Source organism: Pieris napi, chromosome 18, assembly GCF_905475465.1.
Source record: "Pieris napi chromosome 18, ilPieNapi1.2, whole genome shotgun sequence".
Taxonomy (NCBI): domain Eukaryota; kingdom Metazoa; phylum Arthropoda; class Insecta; order Lepidoptera; family Pieridae; genus Pieris; species Pieris napi.
The window spans coordinates 8,325,693-8,352,497 of NC_062251.1; the positions used below are offsets into that span (position 1 = coordinate 8,325,693).

Sequence of the window (26,805 nt, forward strand, 5' to 3'; positions counted from 1 at the left end):
CGGTGACAAATTAGACAGCCGAGCTATAACGCCGTCAGGGCTTAAGAGTGATCGTTTTCTTGGACGATTACTTACTGGTCCACCAGGACAGAACAATTCTAAACTCCCAGGTTCTCATAGCCATGACCTTTTTGAAGAACCTGGGCTGGACCATAAATCGAGAGAAGTCGATATGTTCTCCAACGAGGTCGATCGATTTTCTGGGTATCACGTGGGACACACTATCAAATGCAAAGTCCTTACCCGTAAAAAGTTATCAAAATTCGTCAGTGCCTGATAACACGCTTGTCAGCCGGCAAATTGGACCCTCAAGCAGGCCCAACGCCTCTTAGGGTATCTCAATTTTGCGACCTTCATCACCCACCGGGGAAGGTTGCGTTGCCGAACGCTGCAGCGACACAGCAATGCATTTAGGAGAGCTCCTCTTTGCCCGAGTTCTCTTGCAGAGGTGAATCAGGACGTGGTATGGTGTTTGCACAACCTCAGTCACAAAACACCGATTCACTTCAAAACAAGGCATGTGAATTACATTGTCACCGATGCCTCGGATCTACAATGGGGAGCGCTAATCAACAACAAACCCCTGAATGGTTCTTGGACTCAAAGTCAGATTGAGTGGCATTGCAATTTAAAGGAGATGCACGCTGTGGTAGCAGCAATCTCTTTGACATCCGAAGTCCTAAAGAACTCGATGGTAATCCTGCAAACCGAAAGCAAAACTGTTGTATCGTACATAAAAAACGAAGGAGGAACAAGGTCCCAAATGCTGTTAAAATTGACAAAAGATCTTCTGGCACTGACGGACAGTTTGAATATTGTACTTATCCCTCACTTCCTTGCCGGGAATGTACAACGTGGAAGCCGATTACCTCTCGCGCAATCGCAGGGGCACCGAATGGCATCCCTTGAAAGAGGCAACCACGGACATATTCAGACGATGGGGAACCCCCGAAATAGATCTTTTCGCGTCACTAGAGGCTCTTGTCGTGGCAAGTTATGTGTCGCTAGACTTATTAGACTCCAACACTTGCTTCACCACGCCTTCAGTAAATGCTGGCGATACGATCTAGCGTGGATATTTCCACCGCCAGTGCCTCTACCTCGAGTGCTGCACCATCTCAACTTATCCCAAGGGAAGTTCATAATAATAGCACCCAGGTGGAGGAAGCCTTTTTGGCGCCCGGATTTGAAAGGCCGAGCACTTGCACCCTCGCTACCAATACGGAATCTAAACAAAACCCTGATAAATACCGTAACGGGTCAACCTCCTCCTCAAGGGCAGAAATTACAGTTGGAAGCGTGGCTGATTTTGGCTGCAAAACACGAGACGAAAAACAACTTATTTCGTCGTGTTTGAGAGCTTCAACAAGGAAAACATATGCCCCTATTTGGTATAAATGGGTAAATTGGTGTCAACATAGTAATATAAACTGTCGATTCCCGGCTCCTCCTGATGTAGCTAGATTCTTAGCAAACCTATTTATAAAGGATCATCTGGCATAGATATCTATATATCTAAATCTATTATCTAAATAGATCTATATCTATTTTAGTTCACAAATCTGACATAGCATCAATTTGTGAGGCTCTAAGCGATGTTAAAATTTTATCTAATAAATTAGTAAAACATATCCTTAAAGCGCTAGCTCAATCCTATCTATAGCTAGACCAATCGCGCAGTAATTGCCAGTATGGGAAGCGGGGAAAGTTATAAATTATTTGAAAAGCCTAAAACTAGATGAGCAAAATTTATTTCATAGCTCGAAACACACAGCCACAATAATTTTATTGGCTTCTGGGCATAGAGTTCATGATTTGACTCTCTTGCTTTTTCGAGCCTCAGCATTTTATTGATAACGGTGATTCCATCACTTTGCATCCGGGTTTCGGTATTAAAACAGATACAGGAACGTATAGACAGTCAAGTTGGACGTTTTTATCGTGCCCGGAGAAGCATCTAAATCCCTTATCTTGGCTTAGGACACTCATAACTGTCTCTAATAATAGGTGAGGCTCCTTGACAAATTTTGTTTATTACAACCAGATATCCTGTAAGACCAGCTACGCCCACAATTTTTGGGGGCTGGGTCAAGAAACCCCTTTTGGAATCAGGTATCGAAGCATCTCGGGGTACTTGATCAGCTGTTGCTTCGCTAAATTGTTTTAGAAACATAAATGATATTCTTGGTTAGGCAAATTGGCGTCATGAAAGTACATTAAAGATATATTATTGTCGAAATCTAGATAATAATAGTCAGAATGCTGAGACTCAATCAGAAGTCTCTTTCTCAGTACTTTCGGCCGCTTAATGATTAGCCAAGTATTCTACTTCATTATAAACAATAAAAATTTTGTTATTATGTTTATTAAATGATGCTAAAGCTTAGGCTTTAATTAGCTTGTATTGTTTATTTCATCATGATTCTATCGGATATAAATAATTCAAATCACATTGTTGCGTTTTTTTAGTTATTAATATATAACTTTACAAGCCACCAGGAGATAACAAACACGTCTCTCATAAAGGACCTCGGACGTCAAACGGAACGCATAATATAGAAATTTTACCTAAAAATAAAATTTGTATTATGTTTCCTAAGACGTCCGAGGTCCAAACAAGCTCTTCCTGGTTCTCTTATTATGAGACAAACAATGAACAAGAACTCTGGCGGCTTGCTTTAGCGCGATAAAAAGTTAGTTCCAGTTTCAAACGCTGGGCGCTGGCGGCGGTGTCACGTGGTGGGAAAAGGTCGGATACTAGCGATTTGGGCGGAAAAGGAAACGATGTACTCTCATAAAGGACCTCGGACGTCTTAGGAAACATAATACAAATTTTATTTTTAGGTAAAATTTCTATATTACTTCAGTATTCAAATTTCAAACAGTGTTGCCAACTTGGGGGTTTTCCCCTCAAATTAAGGGGTAATCAAGATGTCCAGGGTATTTTTAGGGGGTACATTTATTTAGGGGGTACTTTATTCAAGAATTTTTTTCTCTACAAACACACGATTCTATAAATTTTATATTAAGTTTCGAACGCAATCAACAAACTAACCAAATATAAACTCCAAGCCTGGCTACAGCTTAAATATCGAAAAACAATAATTTCATGTGTAAAATTTGTTCCTTCTGACCGTATGATCAAATAATTTAACGTCAATATGTACGATTTCAAAAATATCAGTAACAGCAAAACGCAGCGCGATATATTGGCCGATGCCTTCGACGAAATATTAGAAGCTTATCCCAATGATATTTAATAAAATTATATTAGAAGGAAAAAAGCACATTGAAGCAATTCGATTTTAATTCTATCTCGTTTAACTGTAACAGAACAGATAAAAAATAAAAAGTACAAAAAGCTTACAACTTACTTAAAAGTAGTAGTAGTAGAAGTAGTTTACTTCAACGTATTTTTAATTCATATTTGAAATTACCTCTCAAACCAAGTACAACAAAAACTTTAGGGGTTTTTGATCGACATTTAGGGGTATTTGAAGTTGGTCCTAGGGGGAACATTTTGTAGAAGTTGGCAACCCTGATTTCAAACTTCTGATGTCTGTTTACTTTTTACTGACGTTTGACTGCAGTCTGCAACTCTGCAATATTTGTATAGGAACTAGGAAGGATGGTAAATAATAAATGAACTGTTTTGGGGGCCTCATAGCCTAGCGGTCTTATTAAGTGGCAGCTAGGTGAGGGGTACCGGGGTCGATTCCCGGTTCGAGGGCAAGTTTTAATTTAATTTAAATTTGTTCTCGGCCTTTGGGAGGGTTGTGCGGTACCGGGCGAGTGCCTAAACCGTACATGGAGGATATGATCGAATTTCTAAGGCAAAAAGCACGAATGAAAAAAATTTCTCATACTTGACGCTGGCTAATGTACAAACCGTACCAGAGCCATTAAAAAAAAAATAAAAAAAAAAATGAACTGTTAACTTTAAATCTTTTCAGAGCTTTACGAATAGTTTTTATATGATATGTGTATATACAAATGTTCTGTATATAAAACATTAATAGTTCAATTTTTTATTCTTTAGAAACAGGTAATTGGTGTGACGCATAATTTAACAATTTTATTGGTTTTGTATGGAAAAAGAATGCATAAAGTCGCTATATATTTTACAGATTTTATGTTCCAAGAATATAATGGAACAATCTATGTTTTATTTACCTGAGGCTATGCGAAAAACAGTTGTTCCAATATTTAATAGCAATGAAATGGCAAAATGCTTTGTACATGTTTGTCACATAGAATCACCTAGTAATTTTTTCATAAGATTAGAAGAAAATACAAGATTTGTTAATGAACTCAACAATATTCCACGAAATAAACTTAAAGTCCCAGATTCACTAGATGCGGGGACTGTAGTTTTGTTTGAGTCTGTAAAATTTGATAGAAAACTAACAAGAGGAAAAATTGTAGCTCCTGTTCAAGTATCGGGAGGAACAAAATATATCATTACCGCAATAGATATTGGAACCACAGACAGTGCAATTAGTTCTGAAAAAATATGGGCGTGTGATATAGAACTCCCTCCATTTGCATTTCCATGTAGATTAGATGCATGTAAAGCACCAAATGGGGATATTTGGAATGAATCCAGTATTAATGGATTTAAGTCCCTTGTGTCTGGTACACCACAAATGACATATGTTACCACTGTAGAAGACCAATTGGTGGTTAATTTTCTTGCAGGTCACAATATGGTGAGCGAGTTGATGATAATGTGTGGTTGGGCCCAAATGATACCTTCTTTTGGTACAAAGAACGAATGTAATTTGAGATGAGGTTTATGTTTTTTTATTAATTTGTCAAAATATTTCTGAGAGTGACAGACAATTTTTTTGCTTTCACATTTAAAAAAGGACTGATTAAGTTATTATAAGAATTTTTGTGTATAATACCATTAGTATAAGTATTAAATCTTAATAGTAGTATAGAACTAATATACTACTAACTATATAATATAATTAATATTTGTAAAAATTCAACAATTTGTGACTTATTTGAAAAGTAGTTGATTTTGGTTACCCTGTCATATTTTTTAATATTGAACTACTGATGATGAGTGGATGGGAAACTTTCAATTATCACAAGGATACCTGCAGCACTTAAGCAAAATAGCATACAAAGCTTCACATAAAATGGTGGTGCTATGAGTATAAATAGAAATTGGTGCCTTCACAGCCTTACTAATTGATTTAAAAAGACTAGTGGTCATTTATTTATAAAAATATTTAGAAAATAAATATAGCCTATATTATTCATTTATGATGTAGCACTTAAATTAATAAAGAATTCTAGAAATCTCTCCAGTTATTTTAAAGTTTATTCAATGCAAACAATATTTCCTCTTTATAATATTACTAATGAAATTTGTCTGTAGTCCATTAAAATATGACTATGAAATGTTTGTAGTAGTGTTAAGGGTTTTAATATGATATTTGTGTTTACATTTTGCATAAAGGGTAAGTTCTCGCATGAACTGTTATTGTTACATTAGTGCGCATCTAACTCATTCCATTTAATGAAATAGTATTCAAAACGTTTGTAAAAATGAACATTTTGGGAATGCAAAAAAAAAACAAACAAATTTGTCTTTCACCAACAGGTATAATAAGAAAATAAATGCACTTTACATAACATTGCTTATACATTATTTCAAATACAAAAGATACATCATCACCAGTGGCGTAGCTACCAAGGTGTTAGGCGGGGCAGTTCCCCGGGGCCCTTAAATCCTTACCAGAAATCTCGATCGAACTGAAATTTTGGAAATTTCTCCCATTTTCAAAATAAATATAACAGGTTGCAACCCCACTTTAATCATGACAACTCAGTTGAGAGAAATTCAAAGGTTATGCTAAGGGAATTCCCCTAAATTCTTTCTGTACGTTGGCAGTGTCGTCAATTTGACGGATAGTGATATGTGCATTTTGGAATTCGAGATTGGAGGCATTTATAAGAATGAATTAAACAACACAGTTGTTCGAGTGCCCTGCAGTGCACAAAATAGCTTAGCATTTTTTAAGTATTTGTATATTCATATATATATATGATAAAACCTAATCAGTTTACATAGCAGCGGGCCCCATTTTTCAATTTGCCCCAGGGCCCTTGGTTGCCTAGCTACGCCACTGATCATCACTATCATGTCTCTCAGTGATCACTTCTGACACATTGATTTTCTTATCAAGTATCACACAGAAAATCATATTTCACACATAAAGTTTGTTTGAACTTTGAACACATTTTATAATAAATTAAATACAATAATGTGCTACACTAAATATGGTCCCAAGTGTTATTGTTCAAACTACAAAGCTATTTAAGTTTATTCCAAATCCCTAAAGTTAATCACAAATAAAAATATAGTTCACTTAGTAACAAAAATAAACCAACTTCAAATAGGTACCTAAATTATAAATGTCCCATTCAGATATGCGAGTAATTTGGTTAAAACTTTAACTGTTTTACCACCCGTACTTTATAAATAAGTATTGCGCCTTATTTCAGGTAATTGTACACCCTTATGAGAACAAAACATTTCATAAAAATACATCTAAAGATGCTGTGCAATTGTTTAGTCGAATAGCAATAACACATATATTTTTTAATGTAATAATAAAGAAACATAAATTGTATTTTAATTTGATAATATTCACTTTAATTGCAAAAAAGGTGGCAACCCTAGTTTTGACTGCTGATTTTTTATTTATAATATAGATACCTAGGTAACCAATAACAGGTTTTTACAGGTGTTTAATTTAAAAAAAAAACGTGTGTACGTACAAGGTTACGCGCGTTAGAAGTTATACTTCTTTGGCGTAACAAGATAAAAATTATATTCTACATTTGTAGAAAAAACGACACTAACAATAGAAATAAATAATAGTTAAAAAAAACTAAAAAACACGCTTTTAAAGCACATCAAACTAAAAAGTGAAAAATAATTCCTAATTTAGGCTGAAAATGATAATGAACAAAAAATACTGGTATTATTGTGAAAAAGCGTGGGTTGCTCTATAGACGAAAAATATGGCAAAGAGCGCCCCACGCTTTTAAACTTTTAGTTTAGTTTTTTTTAACTATTATTTATTCTTTATTTTTTAGTTAAATTTTTTTCATTTTTTTTCGGATTATTGCATTGTCATCGATCTTTGACAGGTGCGCAAAGTTTGAATTAAATCTGCCCGTTAAAAGTGGGTCGAAATCGAGTCCGAAGGAGTCGGTTACATACATACATACAGGTGCAGCTAATATAAAGCGTGTAAAAAGATATTTAATACATTGAAAGTTTTATTATAACGCATTATTTAGTTTAATAAAGTTCTTTTAAATGTCACAAAAACAAAACTTCATGGTGTCCATGTTGGCATCGTAAAAAATGTACTCTCATAATTTTCCCCTAAGGAAGCGTTCAAGTATTACGTAACGCAATTTTTGTAGATTATTGACCAACGTTTTACAAATAGACCCCCCCCCCCCCCCCCCTCCCAAAATTCGTTACGTAATACTTGAACGCTACCTAACGGTGCGTACAGACTATATAACATAACATGTTATACAACATTGCTATATAACATTTTTTAGATAATGTAGACACTGAATGTTATAAAACATGTTAATGATATGCAGCAGCATCTACGTTTTGTTTTTTTTTTTTTGTTATCTAAAATTGTTATATAACATTGTTATTCTAATGTGTACAGTATTGTTTTATGTTATAATGTTGAATAACAAGGTTACATAATGTGGACGTGTTATAAAACACAAGTTCTATAATATGTTACATAGTCTGTACGCACCCTTACGCGCCAAAAGAAGTATAACTTCAAAAACCATTTACTCGTGGTAACTATAATTTAGCTTTAAAGCCACCAATTAAAAACTCATTAACATAATCTGCAACACACTTCGGATTATTATAATGCACATCATGCGAACCCTTGACAATTTTAATCCGACAATTGCCGTTCGGATACGCCGTTTCGTCCAACAAAAATGGCGTCTGTTCATAGATTCCAAAGTCGATTGTGTCCTGAGCTATAATAGACAACGTTGGAGTTTTGACACTTGTCAAAACATCCTTGTAGTGTTCGGGCGTGTATGGTGGCGTTTGTATAGCTTTTAAACGGCGGTCGTAGGTGTATCTGAAAAATATAAGAATAAATTCGATCTTAGGGGTAAAAAAGAGCGTAGCAGTTCTTAAAAGGACGGCAACGCACTTGCGAGCCTTCTGGCTATGTGAGTGTCCATGGGCGGTATCACATAACATAGCAGCCCGCCCGTTTGCCCCGTTACACAAAAAATTATCGTGAAAATACTGGAGATGAAAATTTTGGGGTAGTCGCAACCCGACATATTAAAATGTTATTACGATGAAATATTTAATAAATGCAGTGTTGACTTAGAGGATTCAGCGTGCAACTCTCATCCCTAAGGTCGTAGGTTCGATCCCTGGCTGTGCACCAGCGAACTTTATTTCAATATGCGCATTTAACATTCGCTCGAACGGTGAAGGAAAACATCGTGAGGAAACCGGCTTACCTTACGTTACAAAATTTCGTGGTAACATCCAATGGCCCATTAGCTCAGTTGGTTAGAGCGTCGTGCTAATAACGCGAAGGTCGCGGGTTCGATCCCCTCATGGGCCACGATATTTTTATTATTTTTCTTGGCGTATTTTATTTGAATACATATTCACAATTGAAATTTAAATACGCTATTTAACAATCTTAGAATATTTGTTTACTTATAATTTTTTTCTAGTGACGTATGTATCTGTTCATAATAAATAAAACACAGTTTGAAAGATCCATAGACAAAATGTGTCTGCCCTATGTTTAGCCATAATGCATCCTTACATTTCAATTACGAATGTCATATACATAGTATCGTTTAAATACTTAAAATATAGATTATCCAACTAATGTCTAATTAAATTTATTGAAAAAATTATAGAACGACATTGCTATTTGAAAACGATAGAGTCTGGCTAATGAAAGGAGATAATTGAATTATTTGAAAACTTTCGGATGGCAACACAGAATGTCATTGAATTTCTTAGGTTACTATGATTTATTGTCTTGATACTTCATGCAATTACTCATTTTTATTTCTATTATATATTTTTTCCGAATAGTTAACAGGTGTAGCCTAAACTTTGTTTTATTTCATAGAATATTTCGTTTCTTTCGCAGGATTTGATTATCCTGAATGAAGTTTTAGTTTTCCATGCAATGCTAGTCTTTTAAGTAACAATAGTAAAAGACTAAATACGTATAGTATTTAATTTCATAGATATACAGATACTATCAATGTAAAAAGAATATCAAGTATCAAGTAAGTTAATCCACAAAATATATCAAACTTTTAGGGATACCATACTATTTTTTTTGAATTAGCCGCGCTTTTTCGTTATCTTTAATTAGCCAGACTATAAGAAAACAAATTAGGGGGCCTCATAGCCTAGCGGTCTTATTATGTGGCAGCTAGGTGAGGGGTACCGGGTTCGATTCCCGGTTCGAGGGCAAGTTTTAATTTAATTTAAATTTGTTCCCGGCCTTTGGGAGGGTTGAGCGGTACCGGGCGAGTGCTTAAACCGTACATGGAGGACATGGTCGAATTTCTAAAGCAAGCATGAATTATAAAAATCTTATACTTGACGCTGGCTAATGCACCAACCGTGCCAGACCCATAAAAAAAAAAAAAACAAATTTCACAAAGGAATATCACTAAGGATTTATTGCTATTTTCGCCGTGCAACTTCTATATTCTATGCCATATTTGAATTTAGGCGCCATTTATTTGTTAGATTAAACCTTTACCTACAAAATAGTACATAAATTTACATTAGAACACAAGTGGTTAATATATACATTATTATATATATGTCACCGTAAAATTGTAAACACCGTTAGATTGTAATCCGTTAGCTGTGAGTTACTTTCAACACGACATCAATTTACATTCGACAACAAACGAATTAACAAACAAATATGGTGGCGCGGGACATTCCGTTCAACCAATCAGCGCGCGAGGTGCGATCCGTTTCACAATTTGACGGTTTCACTTCGATAGATTACAATCTACCGAATAATAATACGTTAAATTGTAAGCAGTGCGTTGAGGTTCACAATATTTCGACAGTTTACAATCTAGCGAGATAGATTACAATCTAACGGTGTTTACAATTTTACGGTGACATATATATATTATTAACACTTACCTCACGAAGCCATCACCAGCGGGTATAGAAATTCTCTCTAAAGTCTCTTTCGCACATTCCTCTGACAAATGGCGGCGTTTCATGGAACTCTGAATAGCCTGAAATTTTATATAATTGAACCTTGTACTCAATAGGATAAATTTTTTAAGTTATTCAGAGATTTTATCGCGGGCTTTGAGCGCGGCGACCGAATCAAGAAATTCCGTAACGAAAAAAACCTAACACACGATGACGTGACATAGGTACGGCAAATACGCGTTAGAGTGGGACAGAACGCATACTGCGCATTCCCATCTCTCTGACGAGATCGGTGACGTAGCGTGAGCGCGGCCGGTGCAGCCGGTACACGTTAGAGTGAGACAGACTATATAGGCGGTTTAGTTTGAGTCTGGTAGATTGAAATAATATCAAAGAAAAACAAATACTGAAAAATAAATAAATAATTATAACTGCATAAGTTGATAAAAAAAGCTATGCAATAGCTTTACCGCGGCAGTCCCCGTTTTAATATTATTAGTAATCCGTCAATTTCGAATTTAATAATAAAATTTAAAGTAGACCCCGAGTTATGTTACTAACATTAGTTAAGTTACATAATACATTTTAATTAATAATTAGAAGCGCAGAGCAATAGCAATCATCGTACACTTAAAGCCAAAATGAGTCCTTTAGTTTTTCTCACACTCATAACATTCTCGTTTCCGATAATGTCCAATAATATAAGTGTCACTTAGATAAGTTCAGTCAGTTTTTGACGTGACAACGTCTTATAATTCGATGGAGCCGGCTGCACGCACGAAAAAACATGACTCATGCGGCGTTACCTCGCTCTGAGGCGTTCCATTTAAGGCTTGAAGTGCAAGCGAGAGCGCGGAACGAGCGACAGAGAGGCACGATCGGCCTCCGCGTTCGACATCTTTATTGTATTATATCGATTATATTGTAATGGATCAATTCAATTGTGATTTCCATTTACCTCCTTCTCTATATCCATTCAAAATATCTATCAAACAAATAAAATTAAAATTTTCTTTTGAAAAATGGAACCATTCCATCAGTATTTTCTTATGACGTCACGTTCAACTATCGTCAGTAAACCGTCTTTACAGGCAACCGATTTTTTTTTGTTAGTGTCGCAACCCCACTACCTCTTATTTTATGTTAGTTATAAGCTTAAGTTTTAAACAAAGCCAGTTGACACCCTATAACGGACGAAAGACCCAGAATTATATTACTATTTGTTAAGACTATTAGGATTTATTACATGAAATGAGTAAGGGAGCGTTCAAGTATTACGTAACGTATTTGGGGGGGGGGGGGGGTACTCTTGTGAAAGGGGGGGGGGGGTGTCAATTGCGTTACGTCATACTTGAACGCTCCCTAAAACACAAAAAGTAAAATTCATAATAAAACCTTAGAGAAACATTGAGATGAGATGTGGATTTTGACAGAAGCAAGTCACAGTTCAATCTTAACCTACAGACCTACCTCAGCCTTAGACACCTTCTTAGTTTTTTCATTATCGATGTTATACTCGTCAAAGTTTTTGAAAAAATCACCAAAAGTCACTTGGTACCTAAAAAAAGTAAATTATAAAACACAACCCTCAATTAAATTAATTGATTTAAAACTTATTTAAAAAAAAAGGGTGTATGTACTTATGTACGCGCGTAAGAAGTTATACTTCTTTGGCATTATAAAAAATAGTTTTTGATTGCATGCAAATAATTAATTACAATTAAATAATCAAAGACGTGAAAAGGAGTCATTATAGTCAATAAAGTTCAGTTTACATTTGAAAAATTAAATAAATAAATATTTATTATTATTCTCTTACATTAAGTGTAACATAAATTCTATTATTATTTGAATGTTGTTTTTAAATTATGTCCAATGCCGTAGCATCTTCCGAGGGCAACTTCATTCTGTTAATTTTGTGTCACGGTGCGCGCGCATCGTAAAATTTCACTCTCATCAATTTTTCATAACGCGCCTAAAGTATAACTTCAAAAATTAATTAAATTTAATCTATAATAATTGTTCCTTTAATCTTAATCAAGATTCAGGAGCTGTCAAACAGTTTGACATTTTTGACAGCGCTCAAGACGAGATCTTGACTTGGGAATAGAACACGGATCTCCAGGTACAATTCAGAGTAATACCGTTGAGTATGATTGCCATATGTGATAAGTAAACACACGTAAGTAATATACTTCCGTATATCATAGTTTTCATAAAAGAAATATCAGTTACAATTTGAAACTTAGTCCCATAAAGAATAAAACTATTAACTTAAAAAAATAAAATATGTTCATTATGGAACATAAGATACATGTATCACTTATTCCACGTCATTAAATTTGAATTTGTAGGCATCCCTACTCATCGGCAAAGAAGACAGAGGGTGTAGGCCGAGAGAAAAAGCCGGCGTAAAAAACTCTCGGTACTCCTTTAAAATAGCAAATCATCACTTATTTTAAAACAAATATCGCAAATTAATTAGAGGTAGCCTGTCTAGCACTAGTCCCAGGCCCTTTTATCAACTAGATAATCGTTGACTTTATAGTAAGCCTTTTTACACAGCTTTTCTTTAATACATTTCTTAAATTTATTGAAAGGCAGAGATAAAAGAGCCTATGGGATTTTATTAAAGAAGAGTATCCCTTTCCCCAAAAAAGAATTACTAACTTTAGATAGTCTAGTACGGGGAAATTGCAGCCTGCGTTTGTTCCCAGTATTAACATTGTGCGTATGTTCTATTCTAGTAAACTTATCACTATTTTTGTATACATACATAATCTATATATATATAAATAAAACCCGTTTTCCGTTGTCACGACATAACATGAAAACGGCTTGGCCGATTTGTTTGATTTTTTTTAATAATATTCCTTGAAGTACGAGGATGGTTCTTACGGAGAAAAATTAAAAACAATTGAGTGAAAAAGTCTAAAAACAACACTTTTCTATATTCCCATACACGATATTCGTAATAATACTTAAAAGTCAATTTGAACTTAAATACCATATCATAAAGTTCAAGTGTTAGTGGAAGGAAAATTTTTATTTTTTGACATAATGTATTTGTTGTCTTATCAACTTTCTTTTTTTTATCTTACAAGCTAGACCGGTGTCCCGAATAGCAGAATAAGTATTTAAAAAAAATAAAGAATCAACTGTTAGGCGGTACGATGTTCGCCAGGCCAGCTAATATTTTCATAAATATATTGCGAGGGAAAGGTAAGTATATTAATTTCCTTGAATTTATCTCTTACAGCTTGACTTTTTTTTAATATTTTGAAGTCTTAAGCAATCTTATGGCCAAAGAATTTTCAAATTGTTCCAGTAGTTTCTAAATATTAGACAAAACCTAATGTCACTTTATTAATGTGCCGTAGTTATATAAAGCTAATAAAAAGTCAGTCAATTTTTTTACCAGTCGTGAAAATCTCCCAGGGTCACCATCCTATGTAATGCCGGATCAAATTCTATAATTTTTGTTAATTTGCCTGGATAACATAAGTTGTATATTTTCACTGGAAGGAAACGGTTTCATATTATTATTATTATGTATATAAACACACTAGCAGCTTAATAAGCTGATGCGCGTGTGTTTTGAGATTTGGAAACTATCCAATCTATTTTTAAAGAAGTTCAAAGATGGTGATTACACTTTCCGGAAGCCTATTCCAGTCGGCCACTACTCGGTTTGGGAGAAAGTTCTTTAGGGAATTTGTGTTATATTGAGTGGTCTTAAGTTTTAAAGAACTTTCATCTTCATTCTTTCATATGTCAACAAATTGTCATCTTTGTAGTAGTCCCTCGCTGACCTCAACTCAAATTTTAATTATTAGCAAACTTTAAGAAACTTTAAACTTTTGGTTTAAGGAGCGTTCAAGTATTACGTCACGCAATTTTTGGAGATTATTGACACCCCCCCCCTCCCCCCGTGTAACGCGCCGTAACGTTTTTCTGTAACCAAGTACAGTACTGTAACCAAGTATAGTAAAACGTTTTGTGACCACCTAGTGACTCTTTATACCTAAAAGTTCCCATTATGTGGTGTAAAGTACTGGAAAGTCGAATAATATTAACAATTCAATCCTCGCCCCGCATCATAACGTTTTACAAAAGGACCCCCCCCTCCAAAATTCGTTACGTAATACTTGAACGCTCCCTTAGTAGTTCTTGATATAGGGTATCCACGGATATCTGGAGGCAACTAGGTAAATGAAGTTGCTTTAATTATTTTTGTTAAACTTACCAACAGAGGAACCAAACGAGTGAGCTATACCAATAAATTTTTCCCATCTGAAGTGGTTCACTACAACATGAACAGCATACACAAAGTCATATAGTGTTAGTACCATGCCCCGTGGGAATGGGTCTGATTTTCCATTGCCTGGCAACTCTATACCTGGAACATATATTAAACTACACTACTATCTATATATATCTATCTATTATCTATGTATATCTGTATTTGTATATTGGATTGTATTCTTTGAGGACTGTTTGATAGTTGTGCTTGCATTTATTCTAAATAAGCCCACATATCCTTTCTAATTTATACAATAATTGTACATTCTAATGAAATACAGGCCATGAGAAATTCAGCAAATTGACCTGTTTGGGTTTTTTAATGCCTTGACCACCTAGAAGTACCCTCCAATGTCGTCATCACACCCACAAAATAGGTTTCTGGGCTGCAATTTGGTGCCTTCTATGGTTGCCACATACGCTTGTTTGCTTCCATAATGTACATCTATGTTTTTGGATTTGAATTGAATCTGTTAGACTTTCATGTGCAAGCATATTCACAAAAACATTAAATGTAGATTTGTTTCTTTTAAAAAATGATATTCCATCATTCTTTGAGTGACATTTTCTATTTCCATTTAAAAATGGTTGTTGATTGAATTGATGGTGTTCACCGCACTACATGATGACACCATAAAAAAATTATATATATTATTTACCTATATAGTAAAACTTCTGTGGTAACAGTCTGATGAGTGGCCTGAAACAAGCAGCAGAGTCAATTGTTCCATGGCAGAGCAGTACAGGTGGATCATAGCAATTTCCCCATGCAATAACTGAAAAGATAATTTTATTATTTAATAATATGCATACTCCATAGCTTTATGTTTCATTTACTATTTTATTTCAATTATTATATTGCCTTAACAGGGAGTTTCACAAAGATAATACTTATTAAACAATATTGAAGTAAAAAGTAGGCAAAAGGTAGTAAGGAAGTAAGCAAAAAATAAAGGTGGTCCATTTCCTAAAAGCATTTTCTATTAGACATAGTGCACATAATATAAAGGTCTAGGGTCCAATTTCTATTATAAAAAAATATAGATTGGGTCAGAGGTCATGAAACACCTACTTGGCTTAATTAAATTAACAATGAAATAGATGCAGAAATATTTTCCCTTGATCTCGACAATAAATATCTGACTCTGTTTCTTAGTCAGCAATGCAGATGATTGGTATTAGAAGAGGAAAACCATGCTTAGGGTGATATACAGAAATGAGATTTAGGGTACAATATGTTTTATGTGCTAAATCTTGTACATACCGAACACCTAACTCATGTGAAGGCAAAACTTTATTCTTGAAAAGTAAAATGCAAATATTTAGGTCAACATATTATAATTAAAAGCGCAACAGATAAGAATTTTTGAGTGTGCTGAAATATTTCAATAAATGTAATAATGTAATTCTATGGACTTTGTACCCGGTAAATAAAATGATAAACTAAGATTTTATATGTGTACTTACTGCTTATTCTTCCCCAGGGAGCTTCAATAAACCATTCTTTTTCCAACAATTCCATAATTTTCGTTTCAAAGACACAAATAAAGGTTTTAAAGAAATTTCAGCACGAAAAAAATTATTCGATATTATATATATAACAAGTAACCTTTTAAAAAATTCTAAACAAACTTTGGAAATAATAATGTTTCTAGGGTTTATATTACTTTAAATTACCATTCAATTATCGATATATTAATATTTACGTTTATGTTATTATTTGTTTGTACTTTCGTACTTTTCCGAAAACAATTTTCAAATAACAATATACATGATATGTATTAATTTTCCCTACAATTATAGAACTTGTAAATTGTATGCTACATTGCAAAGTGACAACTGACAAGTACAATTTTTTTTTTAATTTATTTATTAGCCGGATACAAAGTCCATTGGCACAAGTACAAACTTAACTAGTGTTGCGATTCAATTTAATCGTTTATCGGTTTCCGGTCCGAATTGAACGGAAACGGTTCGGACGTACTTTACAACGCAAAAAATTGTATGGGTGAAAGGGATGTCTGCGATTTTAACCTATAACAAGATTAAATGTTTATATGTTCTCAGAGCGAATTCGCAAAAACGACGTTAAATATCCCATGTTTCATCACTAGTATATTAATTTGTACATAAATAAATCTTATAACCTTAGGAACCTTATCTTTATTTATTTATTCAATTGCTCAACGGTATTCCTACAGCTACTTACTAAACAATATTCAAACAATTATACTGTACACAAAAGCCATAAACGGACTACACAAAGCACAGTTTAACCTATACAAATACAAAAAATATACAAAGAATATATGTATTTATAATAAATTCAAAGTTCTAAGATGCATTGTTCATCATAATATAAAGGAAGAATAACAAAGCCATTATTAATAAAAGATACCAGAGTTTTTGAAGTTATACTTCTTTAGGCACGTTATGAAAAATTGATGAGAGTGAAATTTTACGATGCGCGCGCACTGTTACACAAAATTAGCTTTATCCGCTTATATAAGTAGAAGTATAACTTCAAAAAACCGGATCAAGCTAACAACCCTAGTCTATGTAGAGGTGACAGAAGTGACAAATTAAGAAATATCTATTTATATATTTTTTGACAATTGATTTACATGTCATTAATTTTCTATGGTCACCGTAGTCTGTGAAGTATGATTTTTATAAAAAAAATAAAAATCGCCCAACATTATTAAAATTTGTGATTAAACTTAAATTTGTATTGTGATTTGTATTTAAATTTGAAAAGAATAATATTTGAATAAAAATAATTACTTTTAAATTAATTACACGTTTTTCTCTGCAATGTCTGAAAGGTTAAAAAGTGACTTATCAAATGAAGAAGTGATTGAAGATTTAACAAAAAATTTAGATTTTTCGCTACGACCAAATGATATTGACGATAATAATATCATAAATCCAGAATCTAAAAGCGATGATAATGCAAAAGGTGACAGAAATGAAACTAATAAAGGTAAATTCAATATCTTCACACAAATAAAAACAGAATTGCTGTTGTGGGCAATTAATTTTTTTTAAGTGCCATCTATCTAAACCAAAGTTGCTAGTGAGGTTTTTAAAAATTAGTTTTTCATAGAGTAGTAGTCCTATAGACCTGAAAAGCAAAGACAGCTCCAACATGATATCCTTAAGTCATAGAAAATATCTAAATATAAAATTTTCCTTTTCAGCAGAATTCACAGATATTCCATTGGATGAGCCTGAAAATTCTAAAAACCATCAAAGTGAAGATGAAGACAGCGATACAGATGTTGATGAACTCTCATTAAAAGATGCAGAAATGGATCTTACAGAAGATCAAAAGGAAGAGAGGAGAGTTATCGCTGAAGAGCTGAAGGTTGTGGGCAATGATGCTTTCAAAGTTGGTGACTATGACAGGAGTATAGAGAAATATACTGAAGGTAAATTTGTGAGATACTTTTACTCTAAGTGTAATGCATTGATCATGAGCATGAGAGATATACAACTATTTATTTTAATAACTGAGCTATTTTATTACATCCTAAGTTTTAGTCATCATCTAGGAATTCTATATAAGTGAAGAATCTAAATCAGTTGGCAATTTGGTAGTTAAGGAAGCTATTAATTTTTTTTTTGTAATTTCAGTTATTCACTTTATGTTTTAAAATCTACTTACTGTGTTTTGTTAACAATTTCCAAGTATTTTTTATGGACATTAAAGTTAGTAATTTTTTTATTTGCCTTGAATATTTTTAGTGATTTGTACCATTTTTGATAAAAAAAGCTAAGTTCAATATCGTTATCTAGGCCCTTAATGGCAATGGCATAATCTGATATTTTATATGTGGGCTTCATATACTGTGTACAATGGCAAGAAACATGGTACTATAAAGGTTAATAGGCTATTTGACAGTTTAAAAAATAAAGTTCTATTGAGATTAAGCTGTATAATGCTTTGTAAAGCATTATTGGGCAAAATAATGTAATTATGTTAATTAATTTATTTATTTATTTTAAGCCTTAACTTATTTTCCTAATACAAATATATCTAGTTATCTCGTGTGTTAGTGAATAACTTTTACAGTTAGTAAGTATCAGGAACCCTCTCCGGTAAAGGCCTCCTCCAAGGCTTGCCATCTTTCTCTATCCCGAGCTATTTGGACCCAGTGAGGACCCGCGATTTTTTTGATGTCATCATCCCATCGCGCGTAGGGTCTGCCTCTGTTTCGTTTGCCTGGTGGGCCACTCCATGTAGTTACTGTTTTCGTCCACCTATGATCTGTGAGGCGCGCTACATGACCTGCCCACTTCCACTTCAATTTTTTTGCGTGGCTTAGAGCATCAATTGCTTTCGTCTCTTGTCTAATTTTAATGTGTCTTATTTTATGTACCTTTTTAATATTTAGCATGCTCCTTTCTATTCCTCGTTGACATGTATTTATTTTATTTTTTGTTTTATTTGTAAATTTCCATGTTTGGCATGCATATGTCAGACATGGCAGAAGGCATGAGTCCATAACTCTCCTCTTGAGTCCTATAGGCATGTCACTTTAAAATATTTCTTTGCAACTCCAATATTTATTCCACGTACTTTTAACTCTTCTATCTATTTCTTGATCATTTCTGTCGCTACTGAATCCAATTTGTTTGCCCAAGTAAATATACTTTTCAACATATTCTAACTCGTCATTCCCAATTTTTATCGTAGATCTTATGTAGTTTGTCATGGCTTTGGTTTTTGTTATATTCATTTGCAAACCTACTTGTACGCTAGCCTTGTGTAAGATTTCTATCATATTTTGTAATTGGTTGCTTGTTTCTGATAGCAATACTAAGTCGTCTGCAAATCTTAGATGGTTCAAGTAGTTGCCTTGGATGTACAAGCCTTGTTTTTTCCAGTCTAGTTTACTTATGATCGATTCTAATATTGCAATAAAAATTTTTGGGGAGAGTGGGTCACCTTGCCTGACACCTCTACGTACTGGAAAGCTTGGTCCTATGGTTTCTAGCTTCACTCTACTAGTGCTGTTCTCGTATATATGTTTTAGTATAGTTATGTATTTTAAGTCGACATTTTGTGCTTTTAGTGTTTCCCATATACTTTCGTGATAAACAGTATCAAAGGCTTTTTGGTAGTCAATATATGCGATGTACAGGGGTCTTTGTTGCTCTTGATATTTTTCTATTATTATCTCTAATGCATGTATGTGGTCAACAGTAGAGAAGTTTTTCCGAAAACCAGCTTGTTCCTTAGCTTGATGCTGTTCTAAGATTGCGCTTATTCTGTGGTTTATTATTGTAGAGAAGATTTTATATAAACTTGGTAGTAGACTTATAGGCCGATAATTGCCTATATCTTTAGGGTCTCCTTTTTTGTAAAGTAAGATAATATTAGATTCCGACCATTGTGATGGTATATGGGTTGTTTCCAATATCATATTGAACAATTTTTCCAGTGGAAGAGCCAGTATGATACTTGCTGCTTTGATTGCATCATTTGTAATATTATCTGAGCCTGGGCACTTGTCGGGTTTTAGTTTATTTATAGTGTCTATGATTTCCGTACATTGTATCGGCTCTATGGGACGTTGTAGTTCCTCGAATTCCACTTCTTCATTTAGAGACTGACCGCAATCGCTATGTGTGCATGGTGCGCTATATAGGTTTTTATAGAAGTCAGTAGCTATGTTAATAATGTCTTTTCGGTTATACGTTACTTTACCAGACTCTTTCAGGCCTTCAATCCACGTTTTCTTTGTTCGCAGCTCTTTATATCCTTTTTTTAAGCTTCCTTTTTGTTCTAGATACTTTTTAATTACCTCAGCTTTGTGTTTCTTGTAGTCCATTTTTATATATTTATTTGATAATTTGTATAGAGCCTTCAGTTCGTTTTTCATGGATCGAGTTTTGTTTTTGGTTTTCTGAAGTTCGTGTCTTCTACTTAAAAGTCTTCTTGTACGTTCGGTTAGTATGCTGCGGTCTTTTTTTGTATGGGTGGATTTATGTACGTCCTGCAGACTTTTTGAAATAGAACTTGTTATTTTATCATAGTATGTTTGCACTGTTTCATTCAATTTTAGGTCAGGACGAGATAAACAAGTTTTGAGATTTTCCTGGTATATTTTAATTTTTTCTTCATCATTGAGTATGCTTCTTGGGTTATTCCTGTAGTTTCGTCGACTTTTTATTGGTTTTGAGAGTGATATTTGGGCTCTGAGTGGCCTGTGGTCTGATTTAAAATTTATACTCAGTGTCTCTATATTTTGAAACATTTGTGGGTGATTTGACAGTATATAGTCAATTTCGTTTTTATATTGACCGGCAGGAGAGCGCCATGTCCATCTTTTTTTGTCTTTTTTCTTATAGAAGGTGTTTATAATTGCTAGTTTATTTTCCATCGCAAAGTCTATAAGTTTTTGCCCTCTGTTGTTTCTTACTCCGTATCCGTAGTTCTTCATTATTGTGTGTTCGTCCATTTGTGGCTCTCCTATTTTGGCGTTAAAATCTCCCATTAGAATAAATTCTTCGTGTGCCATTTCCATGGCAGTATATATAGTTTTATAAAAGCTGATTATTTCTTCTTCATTAGCTTTTGTTGTTGGGGCGTAGACTTGGATTATAGTCAAATTTTTACCTGGTAGCTTCAAGTTCAGTAGAGCGACACGTTCCGAAATACCAATATAGCTTTCTATATATTCTTTTAAACGTTTGTTTATTATGAAGCCCACTCCATATAGGCCCGGCGTTTGTCCAGTAAAGCAGAGAATGAATTTTTCATATTCATCTATTATATTTCCGAGGCGTCGGACTTCCGAAATACCAATTATATCGTATTTTATACCTTCTATCGCTTTCTCTATTTCTAATATTTTTTCGTATGACGAGAGCGTTCCAACGTTGTAAGTTATTATATAAAGATGGTGATTTATCTTCGTTAACTTTTTCATTGCTTGTTTTGTGTGGTATGATGATGATGTCCTTGGAGGGTTTTGGTCATAGTCTTCCACGGTGACCAGCCGGGTTGGAAGAATAGTTGGGGGAGTGTGTTTATTATACTTTTGTTTCTTTTGTTTCTTTTGTTTCCGACCGCCGGTATACAATAATTGCTATTGCTGAGTTTTTGTTGGGAGTGTTGAATGCTCGTGAGATCGGCCTCTCATCACGTCGAATGCATTTATTCTGTTATTTCTAGACGAGATTAGTGTTTGCTGTTTTCTTGGTTGTACTAATTCTACTTGCGGAGAGTTTGATTTATCTCTCTTCCTCTTGTCTATGGCCCTTGAATTCCCTTTGACAATAAGTTTATCATACTTTATGAACGCTATGTTTCCTTTCTGCCTTTCTTCCATTAGTTTGGGTTGCAAGGACTTCCGTATTTCCAAGGTTTCTTTTGAGTAGTCTTCTGTTATATATAATTCCTTTAATTTCTTTTTGTTCCTGATAATTTCTGCTCTTTTCAATCCGCTAACTAAAGAAAGGAGGGTAGGCCTAGGTTTTCCATTATTATTTTTTATGCCAATACGGTAGATTTTATTTATTTCATAATTTTCTAAGGTTATACCTAGTTCATCCGATAGACATTTTTTAATGCACTTGATTAAATCCAACGTTGACTGCTCTCTTTCCGCCAAACCGTGGATTATTATATTATTGCTTCTCTTATCTCTTTCTAGATGCTCTATTTTCTTTTCCAGCTTTTCTACTTTACTTTTCAATATTTGGTTTTCTTCGAGGACAGGTCTTAGTTTTTCCTCCATTTTATCAAGTATTGTGTTCGTTAGTTGGGTTGTTTGGTTCTGCAATTCCAACTTCATTTTGTCGAACAGTAATTGGAATTGTTCTTCCATAATTTTGTGTATAATAAAGCGCAATTAACTATGTGTTTTGCCAATTTTATTTTTTTCCTACAGTCCTCTGTGAAAAGCCAGAGGATAACGCGATGATTAGGTTTTAGTGCTACACAGTCACACTTGTTTTTGATAAGGGTGTAATGTTAATGTGAAGATTGTCTATCAAATTTGTTTTTTACTTTTTATTTTTTTCCTTCTGTAAAAATATTTTGCGGAGCTATAGTAATTGCAATGTTGGTACCAAACAGAGAAGAAAAAAATATCAAAATCATAAGAAATTATATGGCCGCCCTGAGATTTGATCGTACGGTAACTTGGTTTCAATCTTTTACATGCAGCGTTCTGTTCAGTGCGCAACTGTGCACATGTCGTAACTTGCGAATACTCTGTACGTATTCTCCGTTTCGTTAGATCGATCCGGTATGAGTCATTGTCTTCTTTGTTCGAATAATGAATCACTTGTTGACGGCACTTTCACTTTAAAACGATAACGAATTTTTGTTCTTTTAGACAGTCAATTTATCACTTTATTACCGATCCGATATTTGAACTATTAAAAGTTTTCTTCAGGATTGCACTATTTAATCGTTTTAATGCTATTTACAAGTTTTAAACATTTGCTACACTTTTGAAATGTTTGTATGTTTTACTAGATTTATATCGGAAATTAGTCTAATAAATCCTTCACAATCACTTGCACTGATACTATAAGCACTACTTTATAGTTTTTTGTACTCCGAATTCGCGAATATTCGTTTGTTGTATTTTTAATGATTTATTATAGCGGAGTACGACGTGACTGTGACGCACGCGGCGGTCAGAATATGTTAATTAATACTTGTTCATAATAATTACTTGAATCAACATTGATATATGTTGCCAGTAAATAATGTGTATTTGTCTAATACTTGAAGTTTAATTTCGTAGGAGACTTTTAGTTTTTGATTCAAAAATATTGTGTATGTTTGATTGGTTCTTAAATAATGAATGTATATTTTTTTAATTTTCGAAGTTAATACTTACCAGAATATAAAATCTTGTCAAATAGCCCTTTATTTCTACCCAATTCTTCAGTAATATTTCATCACTGGATTTATGAATTTTTAATGTATTTCAGGTTTACGGATTTGTCCATTAAAATTCCCAGAAACGCGTGGAATATTGTACTGTAATAGGAGTGCGGCCAAAATGAAAATGGAAAATCACAAAAAGGCAATAAAAGACTGTACCAAAGCGATTGAGTTAAAAGATAATTACTTGAAGGCATATTTAAGGTAAGTCATTTGTATTGTTAATTATGTAATAAGTTGGGACTTCTTCTTTCTTCTTGGTTCTCTGTATTTATTTATTGAAAGAAGAGCTCACAGGAGTCCTTTTGTAAAACGTTACGATGCGGGGCGGGGATTGAATTATGCGTTATTGTTAATATTATTTTCGACTTTCCTCCACATAATGGTAACTTTTAGGTATAAAGAGTCACTGGGTGGTCACGAAACGTTTTACTATTGGGTACAGAAAACGTTACGGCGCGTTACAAGGGGGGGGGGGGGGTGTCCCAATAATCTCCAAAAATTGCGTGCAGTGTTTTTATTCTATACTATTTCAGGCGAGCCATATCATATGAAGCAACGGACAAATTTGACGAAAGTCTGGAGGATTTTAAGAAGGTATTAGAATTGGATCCCTCGAACGCAAATGCTAAAAGCGCGTTGGATCGATTACCGCCCAAGATAGAGAAGAGGAATGAGGAATTGAAAACAGAGGTGATGGGAAAACTAAAGGACTTGGGTGAGTATGTGATAATCGGTGAAATTAGTGGGTTCGTCTGTGTTTAACGGCCGGCAACGCACTTGCTCCGGCTGTAACTTACAATAGCGACAGCGTTTCTATGTTCATCTAATTTCCGTAGCGCTGATGCAATCCTAGAATAGCGCGGAACAAAAACACATAACTGGAATCGCGATAGCGGTCTGTATTGATATTGGAAGTTGCAGCGTAGGGGCTCTCTACGTTCTCTACTCCTGCTCCATTGCATTCTATCCGATAAAAAAAACTTCATGAATAAATAAATTATTCGATAAAAAAGATTTTACGGAGGGTAGTTCTCAAAAGAAAATATATATTGATAGTAGCCTATTATATTATTAGCTGACCGGGCAAACGTCGTTTTGCCATGTATTTCATTTAAATAAAAAATAGGGGTTGATCGTAGAGGGGTGAAAATTAGGGGTTGTATGTATTTTTTAATGCTGTATCATAAAAAAATAAAAAATATATATTTCATTTAGGGATGAAAAATTGATGATGTCTGATTCTCAGACATACCCAATATGCACACAAAATTTCATGAGAATCGGTCAAGCCGTTTCGGAGTTTAACCACAAACACTGCGAAACGTGAATTTTATAGAATAGGAGGCAAACGGGTAGGGTGCTCACCTGATGTTAGGTGATTCTGCCGTCCATGGACTTTCTCAATTCCAGCGGCGTCGCGAGTACGTTGCCGGTTTTACGAATTGATACGCTCTTTTCTTGAAGGACCCTAAGTCGAATCGGTTCGAAATTATTTCAGCAGACAGTTTAACATAGTGATGATACGCGGCAAAAAGTTCCATAATAACATCATTTTTAATATCGACTAGCAGACCGGCCAAGCGTTGCTGTGGCTAAGGTTTTTGTTATATTACATAGTAGCAAACTATTCAAGGGAAACGGTAGGAGAACACCAGTCATGGGGACCACCATGCTTTATTGGTGGTTATGCCATTAAATTTTAGCTTATGTGAAACGTTGGTACTTTCAACACAGCGCCATCTGTTAGAATTGTGACTATCAAATAATAAACAAATATTTCGCAATAAAATAATATTGCGGGTGTAAATTGAGATGTAAGCTATCCTATCTTTTAAGTTGGATCAAACTGCACACGGTGTGCAAATTTGATTGATATCGGTTCGGTAGTTTAGGAGTCCATAGCGGACAAACAACGTGACACGTAATTTATATATTTATCTATGCAAAAGATTAAATATTTCGACCATAGATTATACGTATATTAACTTTGTTTACAGGTAATATGATATTGCGACCTTTCGGCTTATCCACGGAAAACTTTAAGCTAGAGCAGGATCCCGAATCTAAAGGATATAAAATTAATTTTAAGCAATAAATTATATATTGTACAGGGTCTTTTATTTCTTAAGATGCTTACATCTAAAGCGGACCATAGACGGACCGCATGTTGCAGTCAAGACCGACTGCAATATGCGGTTTGCTCAGGAACTGCTCGTGCGGTCCGTGTATAATGTATTGCGAATATGAATTTAGTATGGAAACTGCAGATTGCCGTGTGGCGACCGCTTATGCCGGCCATACACACTACGGTATACCGGAGAGGTCCACCTGTGCAGGTAGACCGGAATGTGTGTGGGAATAGACCTGTGCAGGTTTTTGAATCTGCGCAGGCGACCGGCGCAAGATCGAAAATCGATTGTTTCTAGTGACACCGTACGGTGTACCTGTGCGTGTGTGCGTGTACTCCGGTCGCCTGCGCAGGTTGTTAAGATAGTAATCGGCAATGTATCTACATTTATTACTTTTGTTTTATTATAGGAGTAACCATTTCAAGTAATTTAAGGTATGTTTTCTCGTCCATTCGAAGATAGTTTTTAAAATCTAGTTCAAATTTCAATTACTTACACCACTTTCTTCGCTTGTTTTTCGTATCATTTTTCTTGAAAATTAAAGCAAGACCTAGCAACGCCAGCGTGTCATCGTCCACATTCGATGCCATCGCAAAGAGAACTGAAGACCGCTTCGTTACACCGGAACGTCCCCATACACGCTACCATTGTTCGGTTGACCTGCGCAGGCATACCTGCACTTATTACCTCTCCGATAGACCGTAGTGTGTATGGCCGGCATTAGAGCAGTCAGTATCGGCCGCAACATGCGGTCCGTCTATGGCTATGGCCCGCTTTAGGGAGCGCGTCAAAGACATTTTTATTGATGACCACGGTAAAATTAAAATATGGTAAATTTTGTGAGGTTGCCATCTCTTACGGAACCGATTTTGAAAATTATTTTACCAATAGCCACATTGTGTGTCATATGCGCCTATATAAAAGTGTAGAGAATTTCGTGGTAGTCTACTGCGCACAGTCAGAGATAAGGTCGTACTAAATACTTTCTTATGCCGGAATTACATTACGAAATTAGTGGCGTGCATGAGAAATCAGTTTCACGAAAGTAGTTTCGATATATGCGAAAGTAATTTCGCAAAGTAATTAGTATCGCAGTAAACATGGCCCCATCAGCTTTGTTTTTCTATATACAATTTAGCTAAAGAGATGCTACTTGAACGTAAATAACCAAACTTAACCTTTCATCGGTAAGTAGCTTATTTTGTCAC

The 26,805-nt window shown here is 34.6% G+C and overlaps 2 protein-coding genes, 1 long non-coding RNA gene and 1 other non-coding gene across 7 annotated transcripts; 3 read left to right on the forward strand and 1 right to left on the reverse strand.

The window, feature by feature from the left end:
* Positions 1-3,907: 3,907 nt before the first annotated feature.
* LOC125058654 lies at positions 3,908-5,646 on the forward strand. Its single transcript, XR_007118466.1, has 2 exons — positions 3,908-4,045; positions 4,128-5,646. It is a non-coding gene; the product is annotated as an uncharacterized LOC125058654 (long non-coding RNA).
* Positions 5,647-7,744: 2,098 nt separating this feature from the next.
* LOC125058788 (serine hydrolase-like protein) lies at positions 7,745-16,362 on the reverse strand. The gene is made up of 7 exons (XM_047662942.1): positions 16,022-16,362; positions 15,214-15,330; positions 14,499-14,651; positions 13,671-13,770; positions 11,723-11,810; positions 10,235-10,332; positions 7,745-8,156 (listed from the first exon to the last, which is right to left on the reverse strand). Exons 1-7 carry the CDS (start codon positions 16,074-16,076, stop codon positions 7,862-7,864), a joined length of 906 nt encoding a protein of 301 aa, XP_047518898.1. The 5' UTR covers positions 16,077-16,362; the 3' UTR covers positions 7,745-7,861.
* Positions 8,587-8,660, forward strand: Trnai-aau. Its single transcript has one exon. It is a non-coding gene; the product is annotated as a tRNA-Ile (tRNA).
* Positions 16,363-17,233: 871 nt separating the features above from the next.
* Positions 17,234-25,576, forward strand: LOC125058618 (tetratricopeptide repeat protein 1). 4 transcript variants are annotated; one of them, XM_047662724.1, is made up of 5 exons: positions 17,234-17,513; positions 17,755-17,985; positions 23,513-23,669; positions 24,002-24,183; positions 25,466-25,576. In XM_047662724.1, the coding sequence occupies exons 1-5, from the start codon at positions 17,369-17,371 to the stop codon at positions 25,561-25,563; spliced, it is 813 nt and encodes a 270-aa protein (XP_047518680.1). In that variant the 5' UTR covers positions 17,234-17,368; the 3' UTR covers positions 25,564-25,576. The 4 variants fall into 4 exon arrangements, with proteins under 4 accessions (XP_047518680.1, XP_047518681.1, XP_047518679.1 ...); XM_047662725.1 differs by having other exon boundaries at positions 17,758-17,985; XM_047662723.1 differs by having other exon boundaries at positions 17,235-17,537; positions 17,758-17,985.
* The last annotated feature ends 1,229 nt before the right edge of the window (positions 25,577-26,805 follow it).

Excerpts from the sequence above, each read along its gene's own strand:
- LOC125058788 (XM_047662942.1), bottom strand. The coding sequence starts at position 16,076 with ATGGAATTGTTGGAAAAAGAATGGTTTATTGAAGCTCCCTGGGGAAGA. Across the intron at positions 13,771-14,498 it reads CTCGTTTGGTTCCTCTGTTG|TGAAAATATACAACTTATGT; the intron begins GTAAGTTTAACA and ends GTTTCCTTCCAG. Across the intron at positions 8,157-10,234 it reads GCTGGTGATGGCTTCGTGAG|ATACACCTACGACCGCCGTT; the intron begins GTAAGTGTTAAT and ends TATATTTTTCAG.
- LOC125058618 (XM_047662722.1), top strand. The coding sequence starts at position 17,369 with ATGTCTGAAAGGTTAAAAAGTGACTTATCAAATGAAGAAGTGATTGAA. Across the intron at positions 17,986-23,512 it reads TATAGAGAAATATACTGAAG|GTTTACGGATTTGTCCATTA; the intron begins GTAAATTTGTGA and ends AATGTATTTCAG. Across the intron at positions 23,670-24,001 it reads TACTTGAAGGCATATTTAAG|GCGAGCCATATCATATGAAG; the intron begins GTAAGTCATTTG and ends ATACTATTTCAG.